The sequence below is a fragment of the Argopecten irradians genome, chromosome 15 (genome assembly GCF_041381155.1).
Source record: "Argopecten irradians isolate NY chromosome 15, Ai_NY, whole genome shotgun sequence".
Classification (NCBI taxonomy): domain Eukaryota; kingdom Metazoa; phylum Mollusca; class Bivalvia; order Pectinida; family Pectinidae; genus Argopecten; species Argopecten irradians.
The window spans coordinates 14,048,684-14,073,585 of NC_091148.1; the positions used below are offsets into that span (position 1 = coordinate 14,048,684).

Here is a 24,902-nt window from a genome sequence, read left to right on the forward strand (position 1 = left end):
TTCTAATCTTATGATGGGTCTTTCTGAAGGGAATTTTGTGAATTGACAATGTCAATTTGTACAATTAAATAATGGTCCAATCAAGTTTTTTAATAATGCTATAATGTTATGGAGGTAACTATAAGATATGCAACGATGTTATAATCTTATGAATGACTACTGTAACAAGTATTAATTTTTCTCACTGTGATTTTTATTAAACTGAATATTGTGCACATATTCAACATACTTATATTTTAATACAATATGAGCATTTAAGTGCAGAATGATAAAGATTTAGGAGAAAAAACAAAGATGTAAATTAGAAAATCTATGTAAATTAATTGGAATGCAAAGAGGCAACTTTACTTACTGATTTCTTCAGTATTATCACCAACAGAAAATTTATAGACTCATATTAACATTAACGCATTCACCCCTAAAATATCAAAATGGACTGGTCTAGTCTTTGATTTAGAAGAGTCTAAATGATTTTTCAGGGGTGAATGAGTTAATAAAACAGATGTAATGGTATCAGTTCGAAGGAGAAATCTATTTCTTAGATTTATTTCCAAATCATGAAATTAAAACATGAATTAAGAAGAAATCTCTGAAATTTTTCTTCCAACACACTCCAAAAGAAAAAGAAAAAGAAAATTAAGACAATAACAAAAAAGCTGTAATTAGTAACAGCTGAATACATTAATTAAAACTAATTAATGTATATGTATAATAATTATATATCTATAATTATAACGATGCATTACACATTCACCCATGAAAATAGAAAATATCATTTTTTTAACAACAACAATTTACATTTGTGATTTGAACATTAACCACAACAGTACTTCTCTGCATTGACCATGCTTTACAAACCATTCAGTATATCACTGACTATTTCGCACTTATAAAGTTCCTAACAGACATTTCTTGCACTTTTGGAAAGATATCAATAAAAAATTTTGCACTTTTTATGGATAGAAACAAAAATTCCTCTATTTCTCCATTATCTCATAAAAAGTTATTGCATAACTCCACCAATACATGATAATGAAAAGAGCTAAATCAAAGTCAACATTAGATATAAATATTCAATTTTAGTCACAAATTAATTGAAGAGGCCTCCAAGACAAAAATAGCCAATCAAAATCATCCTTATACTTTCCATCAACTAAAACAGCCAATCAAAATCATCCTTCTACTTTCCATTTCATGAAACAGCCAATCAAAATCGTCCTTCTACTTTCCATTTCATGAAACAGCCAATCAAAATCATCCTTATACTTCCCATCACATAAAACAGCCAATGAAAATATTTCTATTAGAATCAAGGAAGGGTTTTCCCTTTCAACATTTTAAAATAATTTTTGCATGATTTTATTAACAAACAAGGCATCTTGTCTTATGACATGTGTACTGATTAATATTACTGTGAAAATTTAAAAGTTTTAATTATTGTGATACATGAAATATGTTTTGATTAGTATAAGTAAGAAATGAAATTCTAACATCCCTTAAAGATGCTCCACCGCCAACAGATCATAAATGACATTCATCATTAGAGCAATAATTGGTGTTTAATCTTGTATATATATATGTCCAATTAACACAAAAAATAATATAAGATAATTTATTTTGCCTTTGGTGCATGTGCAATCAGTACTTCATTCCATATATGATTTTTTTCGGGATGCAATTAATAATTTTTTATATTTTCAACTTTAAGTAAAATTAGAAGCTCTTTTCAATGGTGGTAATAGTGTAAAGTAAGTAACTTTTGTAACTGAAGAAAAATACTAAATCGTCTTCTCCTGTTTTTGATAGTGAAAAAATACTGATTGCCAGCAGTGGAGCATCTTTAATTTTTCAGAACTGATGTTCACATATCTTGAAAGCTAATCATAAAATTCACAGAATGCCTTTTTTTTCGTTTTCTTCCTTCACAGTTTTGAATCTTATCTCATGGAAGATCATATACTTAATATTAATAGACAATAGATAGTTAGACACTGTCATACATATAGGTACAGACTATAAAACTGTCATAATAATTTCACATTCCGATATTTCATGAAGGTTGCATCATATTTCTCAAAATTAATACTGCACAACTTTTGAAGATATATCCAATGAAATGAAAGAAAGAAAATAATCTGAGAAATCTTGATATTTGTTTGTTATCGAATGCATTACCATACTCAAATGCATCTATAGTGTGCTTATTTCTGAACAAAAAGATATCTGCTAAATCATCTACAAAACTGCCATAATTGTGGACAAAAAACACACTGGCTTATCACATTTCCCCTAAAGACACATTTAGACTCTTCTACATCAAGGACTAGAAGAGTTCATTGTGGAGTTACAGGGGTGAATGGATTAGGTGAACACAAAATAGAGACTATCATCTAGACATTCTGCATAACATTCAATAGACTATTTCATCATCGTAACAACTCACTCTGATTTACCCATTTCATTATCGTAACAAATCACTCCAGATTTAACCATTTCATCATTTCCATCACAGCTATCTCATCAACATTAATCAATCAATCACAGATGAACATCTGATGAAAACCCAACAAATTTATATTTGTTATTAAAAACCTCTGAATAAAGAATCTTTCTTTAAAATGTGACAGTAATTTTTGTCACCCAATCTGAATAACAATACACTCTAAAACAACTAATTTTCGCGTGCGATCAAATTTCGCTGACAAAAACAATAATCACTCAAATTCATAACCGTGAAATTGTGCCAAGAATGTGTGAAATAGATCCATTGAACTTTACATCATGAAATTAAATCAACTTGAAAAGGCAGTTAGGCCTGAAAATGCAAAATTAAGTCGCCGCAAAAATATGTTGGTTTATTAGAGTATTTCTTATAATTTACCATACTAGCGATACATTTCTTTCACCTGTTTACTATCAACAATATCCGACTGTAATATATACGTAACCTGAGATACAAAACAACATACACTTTTTAGTCCTGATTATCAATTCTGCATTTCTGGTGCCTAAGACTGTTCAAAACTTTCACCGACAATCTTTGCTTATACTGGAAATCTTCTTAGTATTTGTGTATACTTCAATTATACTGAACTACACATAAACAAAATTGTTTATTAAAAGAAAGCTAGTTATTCCATGTTTGCTTACAACAGTGTTACCTCCCTTGCAGGATTTATCTGCTCATTATTTTGAAATTACTGAGTTATCTGCCCTTCCAGGTAAAAATATTGATTGGAACATCATATGTTTGCAAGTTTAAAAAAAAAAAGTTTTCAGAGTTTCCTTCACAAAATAAGGATGTTGCCATGGATACCTATCTGCAAGGGAGGTAACACTGTAAAATGTTAAGATGGAATTCTGTATTTGCATATTACAGAGTTATCTGCCCTTGCGGGTAGGTATTGATTGTGACGTCATGTGTTTGCAAGTAACGTCATACTTTTCGGAGAAAAGAACGTCAATTGCCCTTTCAAAAATGATTATGTAACAATCGATACCTACCCGCAAGGGAGAATACTCTGTAATATGCAAAGACAGCATAGCTAGGTACATGTATCTTGTAATAAATCTTTTTTCTATGTAGAGCTTACTCAAGCTTTTTATTTGTTTTATCTTAAAAAATAAAACACTGAACTCAAAAAGGTCTTGGAATTAAAAAAGTTCAAATAAACAAGGTTCAAATGTACATGTAATGATAAGATGCCTGTTTTAAAATGGAATGCAGAATTGAAAATAAATCACATCGCTCTTTATCAAAGATCCGTCACCTGTTAACATAATATCATGGTCTTTTAATGTACTATTCAGATTAAATAGGATAAATAAGAATTAATCGTTTATGCTTATTGATTGGAATTTCACAATAAAACTTAATTGGACTTATTATTGTCAATTCATTAAGAATATGTTTTGTTTTTATACAAAAAAAAAAATTCTTCTAAAATTCAGCTTATTTAAGAAATTTCCAAAAATAATGAAAATTACACTTGAACAAAAAAATTTATTACCAGTCCTTTGAATTATAGATTAAAAGCATTCATGAGTCTTTGATGAAATTAATTAAAGATGAACTGCATTTTTTATCTTTACAGGTTTCCAGTAAACAAAATATATATAAAATGTATTAATAAATTCCTTCACAGTGAATAATTCATTTGGATTACATATTAAATCAGTTATATCACCAATGTTAAATTGAAATAATCTTTTAAATAGTAACATCCTGTGTTAATAATGTAGCAAAACCACCATAAAGATATACATATACATGAACAAACAAACTCACGAAACCATAGCAACCTGCTAATTGGTTCATAGCAACAATAACTTCTTTGATTATCATTCATATTTTCGTTGAAATGCACTAATAACAACAAGTAATGTAATCAAAAATATCTTTAAAAAAAAAAACCTTTTTATTTGACAAAAAATAAATTAAACATAAAATATTTTCACTGTCATACTCAATAATAAATTAATAACCTCAATTATTTACGAATAAACATCTTACCTCTAGAAATAAATGATTTATAACACAAAAATAATGGAATGCAAACAGAATTACCTAACTGTATATAAACAAAAACAATCTCAATAATCAAAATGTCTTAACAATAAATTTATTCTAATTTGGAATGAAACAGTAACCATGACAACACTTAACACTTTCCTTGGTAACTCAATGGACCAATAACTCGTTAATATTATGTACAATGATCCTACGAACTTATAACACATTTACACCATGCATCATTTCCCAGTACCTTACACTATGTAATATTTCATAAAAAAAAAAAAAATACCAACTCACAAGCCATTTTCTTTAATATTTGTCAAAATTACAAAAAATTCAACTCTTATTGATTTGTTTTCATCCTATATGTAAATTTTGAAAGATTATTTCAGAGTTTGATAACATTTTCTGACATAAAAAAAGAAGTCACAGAATCAGCATATATTATGAATCCTAAATTAAGAGGCCAAATTCATCAGTGTCCATTCAAATTCAATGATCAATCGTTAAACATATCTTAGAAAAAAAATCATTAAAAAAATTAATAACCACTTTGAAAAGCTTGTAAAAATTGTAACAAAAAGTACTTTTGAATTGTAAATTGTAATTGTATAAATAAACCATATATTCATGCAAGATGACTTCAATGTTTTGTATCATGATTTCGAACTAAAAAAACAAGCATTCTGTCTTTGCATGTTTCAGAGATATCTTCCTTGTTAGAAGGTATTTATTGTGTTTTTGTGACTGAAAATTCAGTCTGGTCATTTTCTCTGAATGGTATGACATTATTAATTACACTTGTAAAGGCATGATTAATAATCAATACCAGCCTCCAAGGGCAGATAACTCTGTAATATTCAGATACATTATCTTACAGAAAGGTCACTGGGTCTAATACATACTCTACTCAAATTCACTCGCATGCATTCATATGTAACTCTTAACACTTAAAATAACAATGGAACTCTTTTCTGTAAGAAGATAATAAAACAGCTGGGTTGCTATGACAACACCATTGTATATATATATATATCTAAACTACTCTTGAGTATTAATCTTATTTGGAGAATTTTTTTGATATGTGATCAAGTCTTGTACATTTATTTTTTTTATTTTTCATTATTCAAAAGACAAGAAAAAAATGAAAAACAAAATTTCTTAATAAAAAAACTGATTGAACATTTTTTTTTAATTTCACATTTCCTGATTAACATCAAAATAGGTATATTTTTCCTGTTCAATTAATCCACGAACTTTAAAAATTTCTGTTTACATATCTTTTTACTATTCATATTGAAAAACTCTGGCAAGGCAATTTTTAATACTTCGTTATACGCCTCGGTAGTTACATTTATCATAACAATACAATGTAGTTAGTATTCAATAACTTATAACGAAAACCGCAGTTATACTGTAACAGTATACACCACTAATGAATACAAATCCAGATACAAAATAATATTAAAAAACAATATCCAATTAACAATACATCCCTGTGTAACAGTGTTAACAATAACTTTTACATTAAATATACAAGTCTACAATCGACTCAAATTTTCTTTAACTCAATCACCCCTGAAATTTAATAATGGACTGTTCATGTCCTTGATTTGGGAGAGTCTACATGTGTGTTCAGGGGTGAACGAGTTAAAATGTCTCCTCCCTCTAACCACGTGACTAGTGACTCCCTGTCGTATCATGTGACTATCCTAGGATTTCCTGCTTGATGGTGAGAGGCAAGCTTTTGTTGATTGCATCAGGGCTATTTATAGTATCCATCATTTCGGTCTTGATGGTTGTAGGCAAGCTGCTGTTAATTGCATGTGAACTGTTCATCGAGGCCCCAGAGGGGTTGAGCAAAGAGTCATTTAAACTGTTGTCAAGGCTGTCGTTCCCTTCCTCTCCAACTGTAAAGCCCCAGTGGAGCTGTTTCATATGTTTATTAAGCTCGTATTTCCGGACGAAGTCCTTGCCACAGAGGGAACAGATGTGTGGTCTGTCCTGTGTGTGAATACTCTGGACGTGACGTTTCAAGTGGTCTGATCGACTGAAGCGCTTGTTGCATATTTTACATTCGTGCGGTTTGATTCCAGTATGTATCGACAGATGGCGTTTTAGATGGATATTTTTAGCGAAGGACACGCCACAGGTTGGACATACAAAGGGTTTTTCGCCTGTATGAGTACGGAGATGGACTTTCAGTACACATAAACTCGTGAAACATTTATCACAGTAAGAACAGTTGTAGGGTTTGTCACCATTGTGCTTTCTCATGTGAGTCTGCAAGTTAGATTTTGTGGTATAAGATTTCCCACAGACCTTGCATTCAAACCCTGTGTGTGTCTCCAAGTGCTTTCCTAGTGTTTCTTTATCGTCATATGTCTTACCACACACCGGACAAATGAAGTTGAGCTGAGACCCTTCCTCGTTTGAATTGGTCGCTGTCACAGTTATTTGCTGTGGTTTGAGCAAGCTGGTGAAGTTGTTTTTCGGAGTACTGTGAGCTGTCACCCCAAACTCGGGTCCATCAAGTCCTCGCGATCGCATGTAATCATCGAACAGTGAACTAGTTGTAGTCGTCGACCCAGAATCAAAATAGAGGGAATTTAAAGACTTAGCAAAGTCTGAGTTGGGCGTCTCCTCAGAGAAACTTGCTGAACTATTCATAAGCTTGGGACTAATGCTGTTGTTGATTGTTGTACCGTTGTTTTGGCTCTCACTCGCCATACTATTGTTCAGTCCAGTTGATTGACGGCTGAATAATTTATGAGTTTTAACGTGATTGTCCAATTCATCTTTTGTATCAAACACTTCAGCACATTCGAAGCACATGTGGCCATCTTCTTCCATCTTGACTGTAACCTGAGAGTTGTCTGCTCCTTTTGCCGGTGACCCCTCTAGAGGACTCTTGGTCCTAAGGTCGTTGCCACGGTGATGGATATGGGCACTTGGATTTACTTGAGAAGAAGAACTAAGGGATTCTTCTTCAGCTTCTGTATAAACAAATTAAGCAAATTTTACTCAACTGCTACAGCAATATGTGAAGTTTGTGATAAATTAAAACTCTATAAATCACAAGACTAATATTTCAGATAGCATAATTCATCACTTAATGTAAATCAGGTAATTCCATCTTTGCATATAACAGAGTTTCCTCCCTTGTGTGGAGAAAAACGTGCATCGTTTTCTCAAATCAGTGTGCCATTACGCTTGTAGCAAAATGCAAACACATGATATAACAATCAAAACCTACCCACAAGGGCAGATAACTCTGTTATAAGCAAATACAGAATGGTTAAAAGTTAAAATTATCAGTAATATGGATATTTACAGCCCTTTTGATTAACAAATTTACTGTTTTTAACACAAATACATGAAAAGGTATAAAATACAAATATAAAAGCTTTCTCACCTTCCATCAAAAGTTCCATCGGGATGAAATTCAACAGCTTCTCTTCAAGTTTAGGAAACTGCTTGATAATCTGTAAACCAAATGTAATGGACTTTAATAACTACTTAAGTTAGATTAGATAATCAGTTGCTATCCTCCTAGATCAACATGTGCATTCGATAATAGCATGAATACACATTTATACCTTGTAAGTGAAAATTTGAATGCATGAATAAGTTATGAATAGTATTATTTAACAGTATAATGTGGGAATGTGGAAATTTATCTGAAAAATTCTGATTTCCACAGATACTGAATTTTTCGAGAATGTTCTTTTTTGGCACAAAAATTAGCACAACAATGGTTTTGAAAACAGCTTGAAAATATTAGAATTATGGGTATATATGTAATAATTGCTAACGACACATATAATAGACAAATAGCATGATCCTATTTTAGCACAAAATGCCTTGCATCAAAAGCGTTAAAATATTATCAGCATTATTAAAGGTAAGATTATGGTAGATTAATCATCCTTTTCTGACTATTCACCAGTGATCGAGAACAACCCCCTACCTTCAGTCCATACACTTGTCTGTCGTCTATACTGTGGATTATCCAGCACTTGAATGCCTGCAACATGCGTTCATCCGTGAGAACGACTTCATTCATCCTCTTCATGTGTGAAAGTAGGTCGTCCACACCTAGGTCGAGAAACGCCTCTTCCTCTATCACCTGAGTATAAAAGTTTCTAGCATTATCCAATCATCCAATATCAACATTTGTTATAAAACAGAATTATTGTAGACTTTTGAATTCATAAAATCTTTAAACTACATACATGTATAATATTATTTTCATAGAACTAGAGTCAAACTTATTTCAACTATACAGAACATTTTGGCACCGTTCCTATTAAGAGAGACCTGATAAAAATTGAATTAATTTCCAACTGATATATTACTTCTCTGTTCTTTTTTTAAAAACACAGTTATCTCCCCTTTGAAGAAATAGTTTTGTGTGTAATGTTATTATTGTAATTGACAGTACACCAGCAGCCAATCACATCATTGATATACTGCACATGACTTTGCATTTTGAATTGTCTATTCTCCAGCATTTGCTCTGACATTGAATGTGTATAGTGCAGGCCTAAGCTTGGCTACATATCACCTGGCGATCAGACCTTATGATCAGATTCTCTAATCACATACTCTTTGACAAGAGCAGATAACTCTTCCCTGCCAAAAAAACCATGACAGCTTCTAATGATTGAAACACAAATTAAAAGTACGTATTCCGTAAAAACTTGTATAATTCGCACATCAGTGTAATTTGCGCAGGTACTTTTTAGGGCTGAAAATGCTGAAAATATCTTCTATCAGTATTTGCGCATCAAAAAATTTGGGAAAAATTAATGACCAGGGAGTACCCAAATCGATATATGAAGGTGACAATTTCAATGCAAAATATTCCCCACAAATGCTTGACAACTTGCACAAGGAAGTGTTGTATTTAGAAGAAATAACATATTAAAATATGTTATATCATAATCAGTATTCAATCCCTTAGATAATAACTTCAGGTCAATAAAATTTGTTGAAATGAATATAACATTTACATTTGAAATTCTATTGGATATATCCCCCTGGAAACAGAATTCCTTAAGATCTATTACCTTATCGAAGTTCTCCTTTATAAACTCAGTTGTTTCCGAAAGTAGAGCCGAGCAGAGACACCTGGTGGCGATCTTGTGTATTCTCAAACATGTCTCAACCTGGAGTTGAGTCGACAAAAAATCACAACACAGGTTCTGGATTTCTTCTGCCTGAAGAAGCGAAGCCGCTGGCAACAGGGACCAGACATTTTCTTCGTTCACCGAGATCGCTGATGTGTAAAAGAACTCGATGATTTGCTGCACTCCCATGCTATCTATGCCATTAAGTTGTATTTCTGTCACATTATTCGTAATTTCAGGTCGTAGGCTCAACAAACTGTTGAAATAAGGCGAGCTGACGGATAGGATTAATTTGTGGGCGGGAATCTTGGTATCGGTACAAATTAACATGACGTCACATAATTCACTTTTCTGTCGTAGCTGGTTGATCGAGCCGATCAGGTGATACGCATGATTGACCGATGTGTAGTGTAGCGTGTTATCCATGGTAATGTTTTGTTTAGTTTCCCGTCACCGAGTTCTTCCTCCCTAGAAATGGTCCAGGGTCAACATTACAGCATGCCAATCTGTAATGAGAAAAACAATTACATTTATCTTTTGGATTATTACATACCATCTACAGCATCTATCTACCATTTAAGAGTAATGAAAATTGCACAAAAAACAAAAGAACCAACTGCAAGCATATGAAACATCCCTAGACAGGCTGAATATATGAATATGAGAGATATCAAACATAAACTACCACAACCCATTTTTTTTTTTTTTTTTTTTTTTTATTAAATCTTATGAATTATATGATTATGCAAGCCTATACTGTTAACAGGTACATGAGTAAACAAATAAATAGTTGTTATGCGTATGTGTGCATTTTCTTTTTATTTTTTTTTTTATTTTTATTTTTTTTTTGAAGCGGAGGAAGGCATGCTTGTGCATTTTCTTTCGTTTACTGCTGTGAAAAATTGGATGTGAAAAATTAATATACCAAATTATGTATTTCCCTGACTCTGTCGATGTTAGTGTTTTATGTGCTGCCTACATGACTCTGCCTATTGTTAAATCTAATCTCACCAACTACACGTTTAGTCAATGTCCTGTACCTTAAAGCCACAAAATATGTTTCCTTGTTTTTTCTATAAAAATATTTCCTGACTCATTTTTTTATTTTTTTTTATTTTACAAACTACACCATGCTACTCTCAATTTAAAATTGTCACACACAAAGTTTTAAGTAAAAGCTTAAATTAACACCATAGTGTATCAGTCTAACTCATGGACCAGACGCTGCCATGCAGATAGGCTTAAAAGTTACTCTATATATGGAAATTGTCTTTAGACCCATTTGGTATGCCTCCTCCAATCTTCACACACATATTATAATTCACAGTTGACAAAAAACGTGTGCATGACATGATGTGCATACAACACTTACAACTTCTCTCATCAAATAAATGAATTACAATGTACAAAGATCCTTCAGAATGAGTTTTCAAGGTTACAAGGGACATCTGCAAAAAAAAAAAGAAAAACATACCTCTTGGTATGGATTTCCTGTAGGCTAAATTTCAACACATATACATGTATTATGTAACACACACACATTAGAGAAAGACTGGCTTTGGTTTAATTTTGCTTAACGTTCTAAGGTCACTGAAATATGTGCCAGATTTAATTCAGAGATGTAATGTTGTATGGTCACTGAGAGATGTGTCAGATTGAATTCAGATAAGTAATAATCTATGGTCACTGAAAGATGTGCCAGATTAACTCAGAGATGGCGTTGGACAGTATTTGGGTCAATCCTTAACTTAAAATTCTTCATAGGAAAGCATTACAGAAGTCTCAGTTAAGGAACTTTACGTAACATTAAGGAATATTGTACCATATCCATCCCAATAACTATATACGGTAAGCGCCGCTCCCCCTTTTTGAGGCCTAAATTTCAATTGCCCCGGCATAATTAAAGACCAAAACTACACAAAACTATAGATTTGCAATAATTTTGTCTTATTTAGCCCATTTTCATTTTTCCAAATTTTTAAACACCCACGGTATTGGGTCTAAAACAGTATATGAACCTTTGTTAACTGATGTGGGTGAGCTACTGATCAAAACCCTGGAATGTAGCATCAGGTTAAAGTATAAAACATCAAACTTCTGAATATCATATCAAGTTATCAAGCTCAATGCAATTTTCTTATACTGGTACTTTTATTTAATTCATTCACCCTGAATACACATTTAGACTCTTCTAAATCAAAGACTAAACCAGTCCATTATGAATTTTCAGGGGTGAATGAGTTAAACTAAGCTAAAAAAAATTGTATTTCTATAAGTCAAACAAAGTTAATATTTTAATATTACTATTGATTATAAAAAATAAAGTACCAGGTATCTGATGAAAATTCATGAATACAAAATTTGAGGAAATTAATATTTTAGAGAATGAAGACTTTGTTAAAGATTTGAAGATACCTCCATGTTTTTTCCATCAATTTCAGTTTTATATTAGTTTAAGATAAAGACCATCGGAAAATTGAGTCTCACACAAAGAGCTGGGGTTTATATTTTGTAAATAACTCATTCTCCCCTGAAATCACATTTGAACTCTTTTAATTCAAAGGCCGGAATAGTTTATTATAAAATTTCAGGGGTGAATGAGTTAAAACATATTTGTCTCTTTTTTTTGAGTCTCTAAGAACCACATCGTTTATCTATAAGGAATCTCCAACAATTGGTTTGCATCAGAAAAATGACGTCAAGGTAAATCTTAAGCTACTTGAATACACAATGTAGATTTTCTTATAGGTTATGTTGAGACTTGTAAGTCAGGCCGAAAGGACACAAGTATGTGTTCTAAGAAACACATTAAGTGGAGATAGCATAATTTGTATATTTTTCAAAATCAAGTTTACATAGTTACTCTGTTTAAACAACTTAGCTCCACTAATGTCCGGTATGTAATCTTTTCTTAGAAAAAAAATCATTCTGCTTTTTCCAATCAAGGAAGCTGACTGAAAAGTTGGTACAGGAAACTGGCATATATATAGTTTTATTTTAATGTTGTAGTTAATTCATACCCTCCAGAGAAAATTCTGAGCATTGTATTACCAGGAAGTATGTGTAAGTTACCTACAGTATGTAGTGCTTTGTTACTGTGTATTTATTTAGAGTTTCAAAATACACAACAATTCTTTTCCATTGTACATTACGATATCTCGTTATAGCTAGATATATTCCCTGGGTAACAAAAACTGATGGGATACATTCATAACATTACAAAATACATAAAGATTTTTTTAATGTAAAGTATGTGTACAGTATACATATTTTAATATCTTGACCATGTGTAAAACGAGCTGCTAAGCTCAACATGTAATCAAGTTTAAATTAAGTCTATAATGGTACAAACTAATGTATATTAATTTGCAGTCAGAACTTAAAACAAAATTCAAACTCACACAAACTCAAGAAATTTAGTTCATTTTTACTTATTCAATTTATCATTCCTTGTGAGACCCACCTTAATATTTTTCTATTTTTCTGAAATTACAATTCAAAGAAATGTTTTAAAGACTATTATTGCCTTCTAGAAATGATCTTAAAAATAACTTACAATACAGAAATAAATAATTCTTTTTGGAAATTTTGTTTCAACTCCAGAATTAACATCACAAACATCTTTGTATATAATTTTAGAAAATTGAATTACCTGGAACTAATATATAATCATTGTAACAATTTTGAACAAATGAATTTCTTCAGATCATTGGAAAGTCTTGGTGATTGATAATAATAAATCAATTAAGGTACACATTTTGTCTATATTTAGCAATGTGAAACTTTTCTTTTGAAACATCAATGTTGTTTTGTTTTTATTACTGTTTATAAAACCGACTTTGGTTCAAAATCAATTGAATAAAAGATCATTAAGAGATTCATATTCCAAAGCTAATTATTAAATAAATGGAAAATCAATTAAAATCAAAAAGTAAATCACAATTGAATTGCCAATTAATTAATTACAGATTACAGTGTTGACTCATTCTAAAGTTGTATTACAGTATATATCACCATCCTGAATATAATACTATTTATAAATCACCTATGTGTTAGCTAGATATGTAGAAATTCAACTATCATAATGAATACCCGTTAAATGGTATATCAATTAAGATTAAAAAGTAAATAATAATTGAATTATCAATTAATTAATTAACTGTTTGGTCGCAGTGCTTCTCCTTGTGTAACCCAGTAAAATGTAACCCACCTCCCAAATGATATAAAATTTGTACTATATAAATTCAACTTTCATAATTTATAATTAATAAATGGAAAATTAATTTTCAATGAAAAAATAATTGAAATGTTAATAAAATAAATACCTGATTTGTCAACAGTACTAGTGCTTCTCCTTGTGTAACACAGTAAATGTTGAATACCTCCCAGATGATATAAATGTATCCTATATATATGAATCACCTATATGTTCAACCTTGAGTGAATGACTTCCCTACCAGATCCCCAACAACTGTATATATCACACAAAAGTGAGATACTCAATGTTTGATTAACACTCTCCCTCACAAAGCTCCTCCCCCTCCTACTTCATGACCCCAAGGCCATCATGATGAACCTTAAAACACCTGTCAATTCTCACCTGTGATTGCTAATTAAAACAACCATCTGTCAAATCAAAGGTGATCGCTAATTAAAACAATTACAAGTTATCTATAACTACACACCTCTTCCATCCAGGTAAGTGATTTTACAACATGTAATTAAGTCTAACCAGCCTACAGGTAAATCTGAACCCCAAGGAACCTATAGACCCCATATAGCTTGGGGGGTCACTGACGGCTTGGGGTTTTTACTTTTCGCCCTGAAGATTATGTCACACTTAAAAATAATCCTCAGCAGGATGACAGATGTCAGTAAAAAGGAGTGATTATTTTTCTTAAATTCAAGATTTTTTTATTGACAGAAATTGATTAATATTTATAATGTGTCACACGTTTTACCATAAGAATGATGAAGAATAGGAATGGCAACCATGCATACATTTGTAGGTACAGTCAACAACATACATGTATGTATAGAAGAAGAAATGAGACTTAGTCACAGGTGACCTAAAAACATTTAAACTGAACTAGAGGTCCAAACTCTGTCATAAGCTAAGACAATGAAGGATTTTCCAATCTCTATATCAGGTACGTTATATGTTTCTGGCATAGGAAGCTGAGATCATGGTGGGAGTTCAATATTCATACATTACATGTGAAATTATATAATCATGTACACTTTTATTTGATGGTGTTATATTGTCAGTATAAACATCATTTAATTAATTTTTCAATAGGAATGTTTGATATTAAAAGATCCTAAATAAGATGCTGTTGCAAAATATATAGGCCTATAGGCTGATCAAGATAAACTCAAAGAGGATCAAATCCCATGTAAGTATATATAAACAACTTTTGACATTTTCTTTGTATTCTGGATATACCTTCAATATCTTTTTATTAATACTTGTACACCTATTACATACTTGCCAATTAACCCTCCCCTTTTTTGGAGGGAGACTCCCGATTTTGAACCCCAATTTTAGGCCATTTAGCAAGTCCAAATTCTACAATATTCAAAATGTTGAAAATCTTATACCATCAGAAAGAACAGGTCAAAATATGCAAAAATCAACCTTTAATTTCTTTATAAGGGGTTACTAAGTAGACTTTCTTGAGGTTAAAAGTTTAAACATGTGAAATTACCCAAAAGTTGGCAAGTATGTTATTACAGTACCTGTAAATGATTTATAATAGAGTATACAGGTACTTTGTAACTTAATTTTGATTTTTTTTTTTAATATTTTTTTTTTTTTTTTTTTAAGAATAGATATATGTCTTGTTTAAATATGTCATAGCTTGGGTACATTTATCTATTTCATCCTTTTTTTTTTTTCTAAATATTCAGTAATCAGCAAATACAGATACATATACAACATTCTTATTTCATTCTCTCATAATATATACGAATTACTATTTTGTATCAATATTAATAAATATTTGTATAAATATTACATTTTGAATCTCACCCTTTCGCTCAAATAATAGCACAGAGTTCTGTCATTCAACAATCCATTATTCTTTCATTCCCTAGATCATTCTTAATTATCTGCATTAACATTCTATAACATCCAAATAACATTACCTCAGTTTTTGGTAAAATTAAAATCATTATATATAGCACATGGACATAGATTACATGATATATTTCTTTATTGTGAATTTGAGCATTAGCAGCTAGGTGACAGTAGCACTGTAACGATGGCAGCCTGCAGTGTGTATAATATAATGACATTCTTACACAAGCTGTGAAGAGTTAATGTGTGATGTTTAAATGACTATATTTATATATAAGTATCATGTGTACCCTGTCACCTTCATCAGAGAAATGAACTGATAGTAAACAGTACAACAAGGTTTAAAAGTGTATATAAGCCATGAGTAAGATATTCCATCTTTGCATGTAACAGAGTTAGCTCCCTTATGGGTAGGTATGGATTTTTACGTCATTTTGTGAGCGCAATTAATTCACGTTGTTTTCTCCGAAACGTATGACGTTACGCTGGCAAACACATGAAGTCACAATCAATACCTACCCGCAAGTGCAGATAACTCTGTAATATGCAATTTCGGAATTCAGAAATATGGGAACTTGTGGTATATTCATGTTATGATAAGTTTATCTCACTAAAATACACTACAAAGACAACAAGCAAGAAACTCCACTCAGTCACATTATACATACACTAATACTGCATCCATAACAAATCTGTAACAGTCACAAGGTAATATGATGGTATCAATGGAGATATGAATTGAGGAAGAAGTAGCAGGTGGTTACGTTAAAACACATAAACAGTGAATATAGGTTGAAGAAAACTAACAATATTGTACTGAAAAACGATGGTTATCCGGTTATCCGATAGATGCTTTGAACTCCTTAAACTGAATACAGTAAAGCTTCCATTGAGGGCCACCTTTGTATAAAGACCCTTGCTAATAAGACCACTTTCTCAGGTCTTAAATGGTCAATACAACTCAACCTCCCTTCTAGTGTTTGTAAAATAGATCATTTAAAAGAGGAAGAATCACATCCCTATACAAGAGGCCCAGAGGGCCTGTATCGCTCACCTGGTTTTTTGTTAGTAATTATCACAAGACTCAGACAATTAGAAAAATAAGCAAAATTGACTCCCAAAGTTTAATTTTGAATCACAACCATACAATGATGCTATTGATACCATACAAATATGCTATCCAATACATAGGTTCAGAGACAAAGTAATTTATATGAAAATAGTAGCCTAATTGACCTTTTGACCTCGCATCTATTGCCGTCTAAGGCCCCGGGGGTCAGCCCTATCATTTGTACAATTTCAAATCCCAACCCTATAAGGATGCTACCATTGCATTATAAGTGCTCTTCCATTCTTAGTTGCAGAGAAGAAGTCGTTTATATGGAAATAGCTAAATTAACCCCTTTTGACCCCACCCTTCAGGCCCCCGGGGGGTCAGTCCCATCATTTGCAAAATTTTGAATTCAAACCCTATAAGGATGTAACCATTGCATTATGAGCGTAATCCCATGTTAAGTTGCAAAGAAAAAGTTATTTATATGGAAATTGACCACTTTTGACCCCGCCCCTCAGGCCCATTTTGAATTTTGAATTCCCACACTATAAGGATACTACCATTGTATTATGGGTGCTATAACGTGCTTAGTTTCATAGAAGAAGTCGTTTATATGGAAATAGCCAAATTGGCCCCTTTTGACCCCGCCCCTCAGGCCCCCTGGGGGTCAGCCCCATCATTTGTACAATTTTGAATCCCCACCCTATAAGGATGCTACCATTGCATTATGGGTGCTATCCCATGCTTGGTTTCAGAGAAGAAGTCGTTTATATGGAAATAGCCAAATTGACCCCTTTTGACCCCGCCCCTCAGGCCCCCGGGGGGTCAGCCACATCATTTGTACAATTTTTAATCCCTACCCTATAACGATACTACCATTGCATTATGAGTGCTATCTCATGCTTAGTTTCAGAGAAGAAGTCGTTTATATGGAAATAGCCAAATTGACCCCATTTGACCCCGCCCCTCAGGCCCCCGGGGGGTCAGCCCCATCATTTGTACAATTTTGAATCCCCACCCTATAAGGATGCTACCATTGCATTATGGGTGCTATCCCATGCTTGGTTTCAGAGAAGAAGTCGTTTATATGGAAATAGCCAAATGGAACCCCCATTTGACCCCGCCCCTCAGGCCCCCGGGGGGTCAGCCCCATCATTTGTACAATTTTGAATCCCCACCCTATAAGGATGCTACCATTGCATTATGGGTGCTATCCCATGCTTGGTTTCAGAGAAGAAGTCGTTTATATGGAAATAGCCAAATGGACCCCATTTGACCCCGCCCCTCAGGCCCCCGGGGGGTCAGCCCCATCATTTGTACAATTTTGAATCCCCACCCTATAAGGATGCTACCATTGCATTATGGGTGCTATCCCATGCTTGGTTTCAGAGAAGAAGTCGTTTATATGGAAATAGCCAAATGGAAACCATTTGACCCCGCCCCTCAGGCCCCCGGGGGGTCAGCCCTATCATTTGTACAATTTTGAATCCCCACCCTATAAGGATGCTACCATTGCATTATGGGTGCTATCCCATGCTTGGTTTCAGAGAAGAAGTCGTTTATATGGAAATAGCCAAATTGACCCCTTTTGGCCCCGCCCCTCAGGCCCCTGGGGGGTCAGCCCCATCATTTGTACAATTTTCAGTTAGTAGCCCATAAGGATGCTACCAGCCAAATTTTGTTGAAATCCGACCAGCGGTTATGGAGAAGAAGTCGATTGTTGACGGACGGACGGACGACGGACGGACGGACGACGGACGACGGACGCCACGGTATGGCATAAGCTCACCTTGGTCCTTCGGACCAGGTGAGCTAATAATACATGCTTTTCTTGGTCCATATACAAGGGTCTTTATAGACAGGTTTACAAGGTATGCAGGCTATTGATATCTCCAGAATATTTTATGACTTTAACATGTGAATCACAACTTTTTTGTTCAAAACATCATGTGATTTTAGTTTTTGCCCTGGTTCCACATGTATGAGTTTCACTGTAATATATGCCGTACTCCCGATTTCAAGGGCAAAAAGTAGATACAGAAAATAGGTATATGATCTTGTGGACATACAAGGTACCCTATGGCACCAAACCATTACGTCCCTCATTGACCAGTTTACAATAATTACGTAGACCATTCACCATAAGGGATCATGCCTCGGTGTTTGGGACTCCTTTAGCATTGTTACACAGAGAAAGCCCACTCTATTGTGTATAAGCTCTTGTTAAAATTCCTCCGTCTATACCCGAGGCAGTTTTGATCTCGCTCCTACTGTAAAGTACACTTTTGTGTTGCGTTAGTAGGTTTACTATTTAGTAGTACTGAAACTTCCCCCTAAACATAAAGCTTAGATATATAATCCTGTACTGGCGAATGGCATACAAAACCTACCCCTACAGTCTAAAGTACAGAAAAGAAGTTTAGGAACCATCCCCATAACATATTATAGACTAATCCCATACATCATAGGATACACATACAGCGAGCCCCTCCAGAACATATCTATATGTGAGAGAGAAAATATACTAATACTCTAATACAAATGTACCGTAATTATATAAATAAGCCCCCATGCTAACCGTTTTTTCTTTTCATATTCAATGGATATTATCTTCATTGAAAAAGGAAAAAAAAATTACCATACAATACACCAAATAACCACATTTGTCTAAATAATCCCCATATCACTAACCCCTTTTCCTTTTATATTTGATGTATGCAAACTTATAATGGCATATGCAAACTTATATTGGCATGAGAGAGAGAATACATACCAGTTAGTACTTAAATTTATACCCTAATACCATATTTATTTGCTTTTGTTGCAAGCCTCAGCCCCATGGCATGTCAACCTTTTTGACCTGACTATACCCCATTTGGTGTTATAATGACTTTTATAATCACTGTGCTTCACTTCCGATGTATTTACTCCACCTAATTTATAACATTTATGAAAATGTGTTTTCACTGCAGCATGCATATTGTGCGAAATGACCCCATATGGGATTTTGTCAGATCCTTTATAAAACTGAGTGAGATAGTGTAAGGATCTGGTTGTTAATCAACTAGATTGACTTGTACCAAGAAAGAAATTTATTTTTATGTAAAACTCCTTAAAATTAAATCAGATTGATTTTTTTTAGATTGTTTGATTAAAGTTTGTGATATCTGTTTCAAAACATGAATTCACCAATAATACTTTTTCGCAGATTTAAAATTAAATGCAGATATCTTTGAATTAAATTGTGCAAGAATCGTCCAAGACATATATAGATATCTTTGAATTCAATTGTGCAAGAATCGTCCAAGACATATATAAATTTAATTTGCAGATATAAACTTTCGTGAATTTCGCGAAATAAATTGCACATGACAGAAAGTTGATTTACAGTAAACATTGATATTCTATCTACCTCATTACTTTAGTTTACAACATCAGGATGTATATAAAGTCACATGCATACACAGCTATTAGGCCAAGGTGCTGTTTATAGCCCAAGGACATAAACCATGTACATACAGCCAGTGGATTAGGAGTCAAGTAGGCGATAAACCAGTAACTAACTTACAACCAGCAACTCAGAAATGTGCTTCTCTGCTGGGTTTTTTCTGGGTACTCCGGCTAATCTCCACCAATAAACCGTGCACATCCTACATCCTTACATTACCCTGGACTTGGTTGTTAATAGGATGATAATTAAACTACTAAAACCCAAACCCAAGTCAACACAAGTGAACAGCAGCAAAGACTGGACTTTTATCTCAACAAAAATATGAATTAATGTTGAAAACTTGCTAGGGTTATCTCGCAGTTACGATGGAAAAGAGGACTTTGACCATGGCCATTTTTTTATGGGCTGTGGTGGCAGAATCCAAATGGTTAAGATGTCCCGACATATTACCATGCCATCCCAATCGTTAAGATGTCCTGACATATTACCATGCTATCCCAATGGTTAAGATGCCCTGACATATTACCATGCCATCCCAATGGTTAAGCTGTCCTGACATATTACCATGCCATCCCAATGGTTAAGATGCCCTGACATATTACCATGCCATCCGAATGGTTAAGATGCCCTGACATATTTCCATGCCATCCCAATGGTTAAGATGCCCTGACATATAACCATGCCATCCGAATGGTTAAGATGTCCTGACATATTACCATGCCATCCGAATGGTTAAGATGCCCTGACATATAACCATGCCATCCGAATGGTTAAGATGCCCTGACATATTACCATGCCATGCGAATGGTTAAGATGTCCTGACATATTACCATGCCATTGGAATGGTTAAGATGCCCTGACATATTACCATGCCATCCGAATGGTTAAGATGTCCTGACATATTACCATGCCATCCCAATGGCTAAGTTGCCCTGACATATTACCATGCCATCAGAATGGTTAAGATGTCCTGACATATTACCATGCCATCCCAATGGCTAAGTTGCCCTGACATATTACCATGCCATCAGAATGGTTAAGATGTCCTGACATATAACCATGCCATCCGAATGGTTAAGATGCCCCTGACAATATATGCCTGACATATTACCATGCCATCCAATGGTTAAGATGTCCTGACATATAGAACCATGCCATCCTGGAATGGTTAAGATGTCCTGACTAATATTACCATGCCATCCCAATGGCTAAGTTGTCCTGACATATTACCATGCCATCCCAATGGTTAATATGCCCTGACATATTACCATGCCCTTATGCCCTCCATCCCTGGGTTAATTGCTAGTTTGAATCTTAAATGAGGCAATTGCCATGTGTTTTTTTCCCGGGTACTTCGATCTGCCTTCAGCCGCAATTTAAACTTGGCACATTCTTAAATGACCCTGGCTATTACCAGCTATTGATAGGAATTGACTACAGTTCCATATTTTTAATTGACATTGGACTTTCACACCAGAAGTGGAAAGCCTACATACAAGTAGTGATGGAATAGATACCTCAACCAAGGCACTGCTATTTGTATCCAAGAGGTTGAATGTAAGACATCTTGACCACCGACTGGTTACAGCTATATCCAGATGGTTGAATGGATGGTTGAATGTCGGACACCTTAACTGGTCAATCAATCATTTACATCAAAGGCAGATTATATTGTTGGCAGTTGAATATGGACCATTCGGTTACAGCTGCCCGATGTAGAGGGCTATACATAGAAAATTTATGTCATATCAAAATCTTGTGAATACCTTAACCATTCTTTCTGCCAGCTATTTCAAACGCAGATTGTTGGTGGTATAATTGAATATAAGACACTTAATTTGTTCACAGTTGCCCAGAACAATTGTAAAATTAGAAATGTGTCATATCAAAGAGCAGGTGTACATAAGGCCAAGTATTGACGTTAGTTTTGTATCATCGGTTTGGTCCGATGATGACATCAACAATTTACACTTAGAATTACATTCCTGTATACGTATGTAAAGCTTACTGATATCCCAGTTAATGTATAGCCGCCGACTAGACTGTCATTTCTGAGCTATCTTCCTAGATAAATGAGGAATATCAACGCTGGTGTGTTAATGTGTGTCCTGGGGCTGCCACACCTGTATACACCTGCAATACAGGTACACTGGCGAGGGTAATCAATACAAAGACCCTGGGGGCACAAGGTGGCAAGTCTATAGAGTGTACACCACTGACCAAAACAACAAAGCCTTGTTAGCTTCACGAGTCCATCACTAAAATTCCATCATAATTCAAATTCTTACCTCAAAAAGAAAATTATTATTATTTTTACAAAATTTATTTTAAACATTTTAGAAATGAAATCTTATTGTTTATGTAGTTTGAACTATTTTAAAATCTGAGTTATGAATATTTGTCGTCAAGTTGATAATGAGATGACTGTAACAGCTGTCCTAGTTGTGAGCTGCTCCCCCAGTCTATATATATGTATATTCCCACCTGTTGAGGCATGCCAGACAGATCTACATGTTCAGGTTTAACTAGTATGGATGACTGGATAGGAAAATGGGGTGAAATTACAGTGTAAAAATCTGTGGTTAAAAAACTAGTACAGGTTTTCCAGTTGCTAATGAGATGTAATTGGTTATTTTCTCACAATTTTGTGTGTTGTAACACAAGTAACAATTTCTGTACAGAATTTATATATTGTATGTTTTAACTCTCTCATAAAACTATTGCTCTTTCAGTTCAAGTCTGTGACATATTGTATTTCTGAGCAATGATAATTTCACAATTGAATTTGATAAATAGTAATATCATCAATATCAGGTTCCAGTTTCATCAACATTCCTTGATTATTATAACTTTAACAAATTCCTTAAATTAAAATTCTCCTAACATAATATTTTTTACTTTAACTTCTGTTATGATTTCATTGAGGATTTTTTCGCAAGTAATTCCTAAAATATTACAAAGATGGATGATTGATGACACTGGGACAGATGGTACGGACTACATTTTTTTTTTTTTTTCAAACAAAACTTTCACCTTGCTACAAAAGTTTTTCTTTCCTCATGCACAGGAAAAATTCATATGTACAGTTTTAGGGAAACTATTTCATCTAATAGGATAACTGCCTGTGATTTTTAAACAAGAATTTTTTTATAGCAGTACTTCTCATTGTACGGCATTCTTATTTGATCTGATAATTAAGACTTGCTTCTGATAAAAGATCTTCTGTTTAAATGAAATGCCCTGTAGCAGTTAGCATTGTATTATTGTCATTTACGAAACCTCTTCATGGTAAATGCCTGAAGCAAGCAAGCTGGACTGGTCTTGCGACTAGCTAGCTAGCCAATTAAATATGGTTTTAGATAAATATACTATGTTTTAATAACTGAGGATATTTTCAGACATATATATTTATCTCATGTCCAACATTTACAGTATAACTTGTCAAAACTGGCCCTTGTTTATTCGGGATCCCTGTGTATTCCCATCTTCTTTCATACTCATAGTAATTTAAACCTGTATAATCAGAAAATTTGGCTATACTGACCAAATAAGATAGACCATCTGTAATACATTGGATTTAAAATCAACGGTGAAACAATTAAACAGCATATACACAGGATTATTATGGAATAACAAAATTTCAATTGATGAAGTAAATAAGTTATTCTATGAAACTAATCTGCTGGCTGCAGTAAATGGTAGGCAAATATGTACAGTGCATATGTACCATGTATCTGTTTCCCTGTCATGATATTGTCTTCTTATTTAAATTCATCAGCGGTGTGAAAAGAAACTGTCAAAATTACCTACAAAAACGTTTTGTATCTATGTTGTTATGACATTCTAAATTTTTCAGTCTGTCTGTACAACCTAGCTATATTCTGAATCACCTGATGAGTGAAGCAAGAAAGGATGAAGTACATCTCTGTATATATTAGGCCCATATTACAACGACATGCATTGTCTTTTACAATAATGTAGATATGTAAAATATTGCTTATTTTATTTATTTATAGATCTCTTCCATTGCATTATATGTATATATCTACATATAACTGCCCTCCTATAGTCGAAGGCCTACCGAGGCCCTCCCCGGGCAAAAGTCCACCTGTTACTAGTTAACATTGATGTAAACATTCCACATGTGTAAAACAAAAATACCCTACCTAAATAAACCCTTACTTCTGTTTGAGGAATATCTGTACGACTCTGGAGGAGACGACACTGAACTGGACATAACACTCGCCCACTCGACCGAAACAAATAACGACAAACCATGGCCGAAGTCTAATCCCTCCCGACATATTTGTTTCTGCTAAGCCGTGTTAAGACGGCGCTTCAGTCCCCCGCTTCGCTCCCCCACAGAATACGTACATTTCTGTGAATATAAACTAGAAATAATGTAAAATAGGAATACATACCGACGTGGCAGTGTCCTTGTTTTTACATGGCGGACACTAAGGACACTCCGATTAGCCGTGGGAACCACCCACCTGTAACGGGAGGGAGAACGGAAATGCCGAGTTGACGTGAGGAGGATATCCCATTTGTGTACTACGTCATCATTTTCCGTGTTACGGGAATCGTAGGGGAGTTACACAATTGTGTATGATTTAAACATTGCAAACGACGTAAAATAAAAACATTTTTGTAGTCTTTGTTATCAGAAA

At 33.8% G+C, this 24,902-nt stretch overlaps 1 protein-coding gene across 2 annotated transcripts; it reads right to left on the reverse strand.

Annotated features, from left to right (window-relative positions):
• Window positions 1-171: 171 nt before the first annotated feature.
• LOC138309424 (zinc finger and BTB domain-containing protein 49-like) lies at window positions 172-24,902 on the reverse strand. 2 transcript variants are annotated; one of them, XM_069250607.1, is made up of 5 exons: window positions 24,654-24,902; window positions 9,589-10,154; window positions 8,487-8,645; window positions 7,932-8,001; window positions 172-7,512 (listed from the first exon to the last, which is right to left on the reverse strand). In XM_069250607.1, the coding sequence occupies exons 2-5, from the start codon at window positions 10,072-10,074 to the stop codon at window positions 6,224-6,226; spliced, it is 2,004 nt and encodes a 667-aa protein (XP_069106708.1). In that variant the 5' UTR covers window positions 10,075-10,154; window positions 24,654-24,902; the 3' UTR covers window positions 172-6,223. The 2 variants fall into 2 exon arrangements, with proteins under 2 accessions (XP_069106708.1, XP_069106709.1); XM_069250608.1 differs by lacking the exon at window positions 24,654-24,902 and adding an exon at window positions 13,974-14,035.

Excerpts from the sequence above, each read along its gene's own strand:
- LOC138309424 (XM_069250607.1), bottom strand. The coding sequence starts at position 10,074 with ATGGATAACACGCTACACTACACATCGGTCAATCATGCGTATCACCTG. Across the intron at positions 8,646-9,588 it reads TAAAGGAGAACTTCGATAAG|GTGATAGAGGAAGAGGCGTT; the intron begins GTAATAGATCTT and ends TTTTATACTCAG. Across the intron at positions 8,002-8,486 it reads GACAAGTGTATGGACTGAAG|ATTATCAAGCAGTTTCCTAA; the intron begins GTAGGGGGTTGT and ends TTTGGTTTACAG.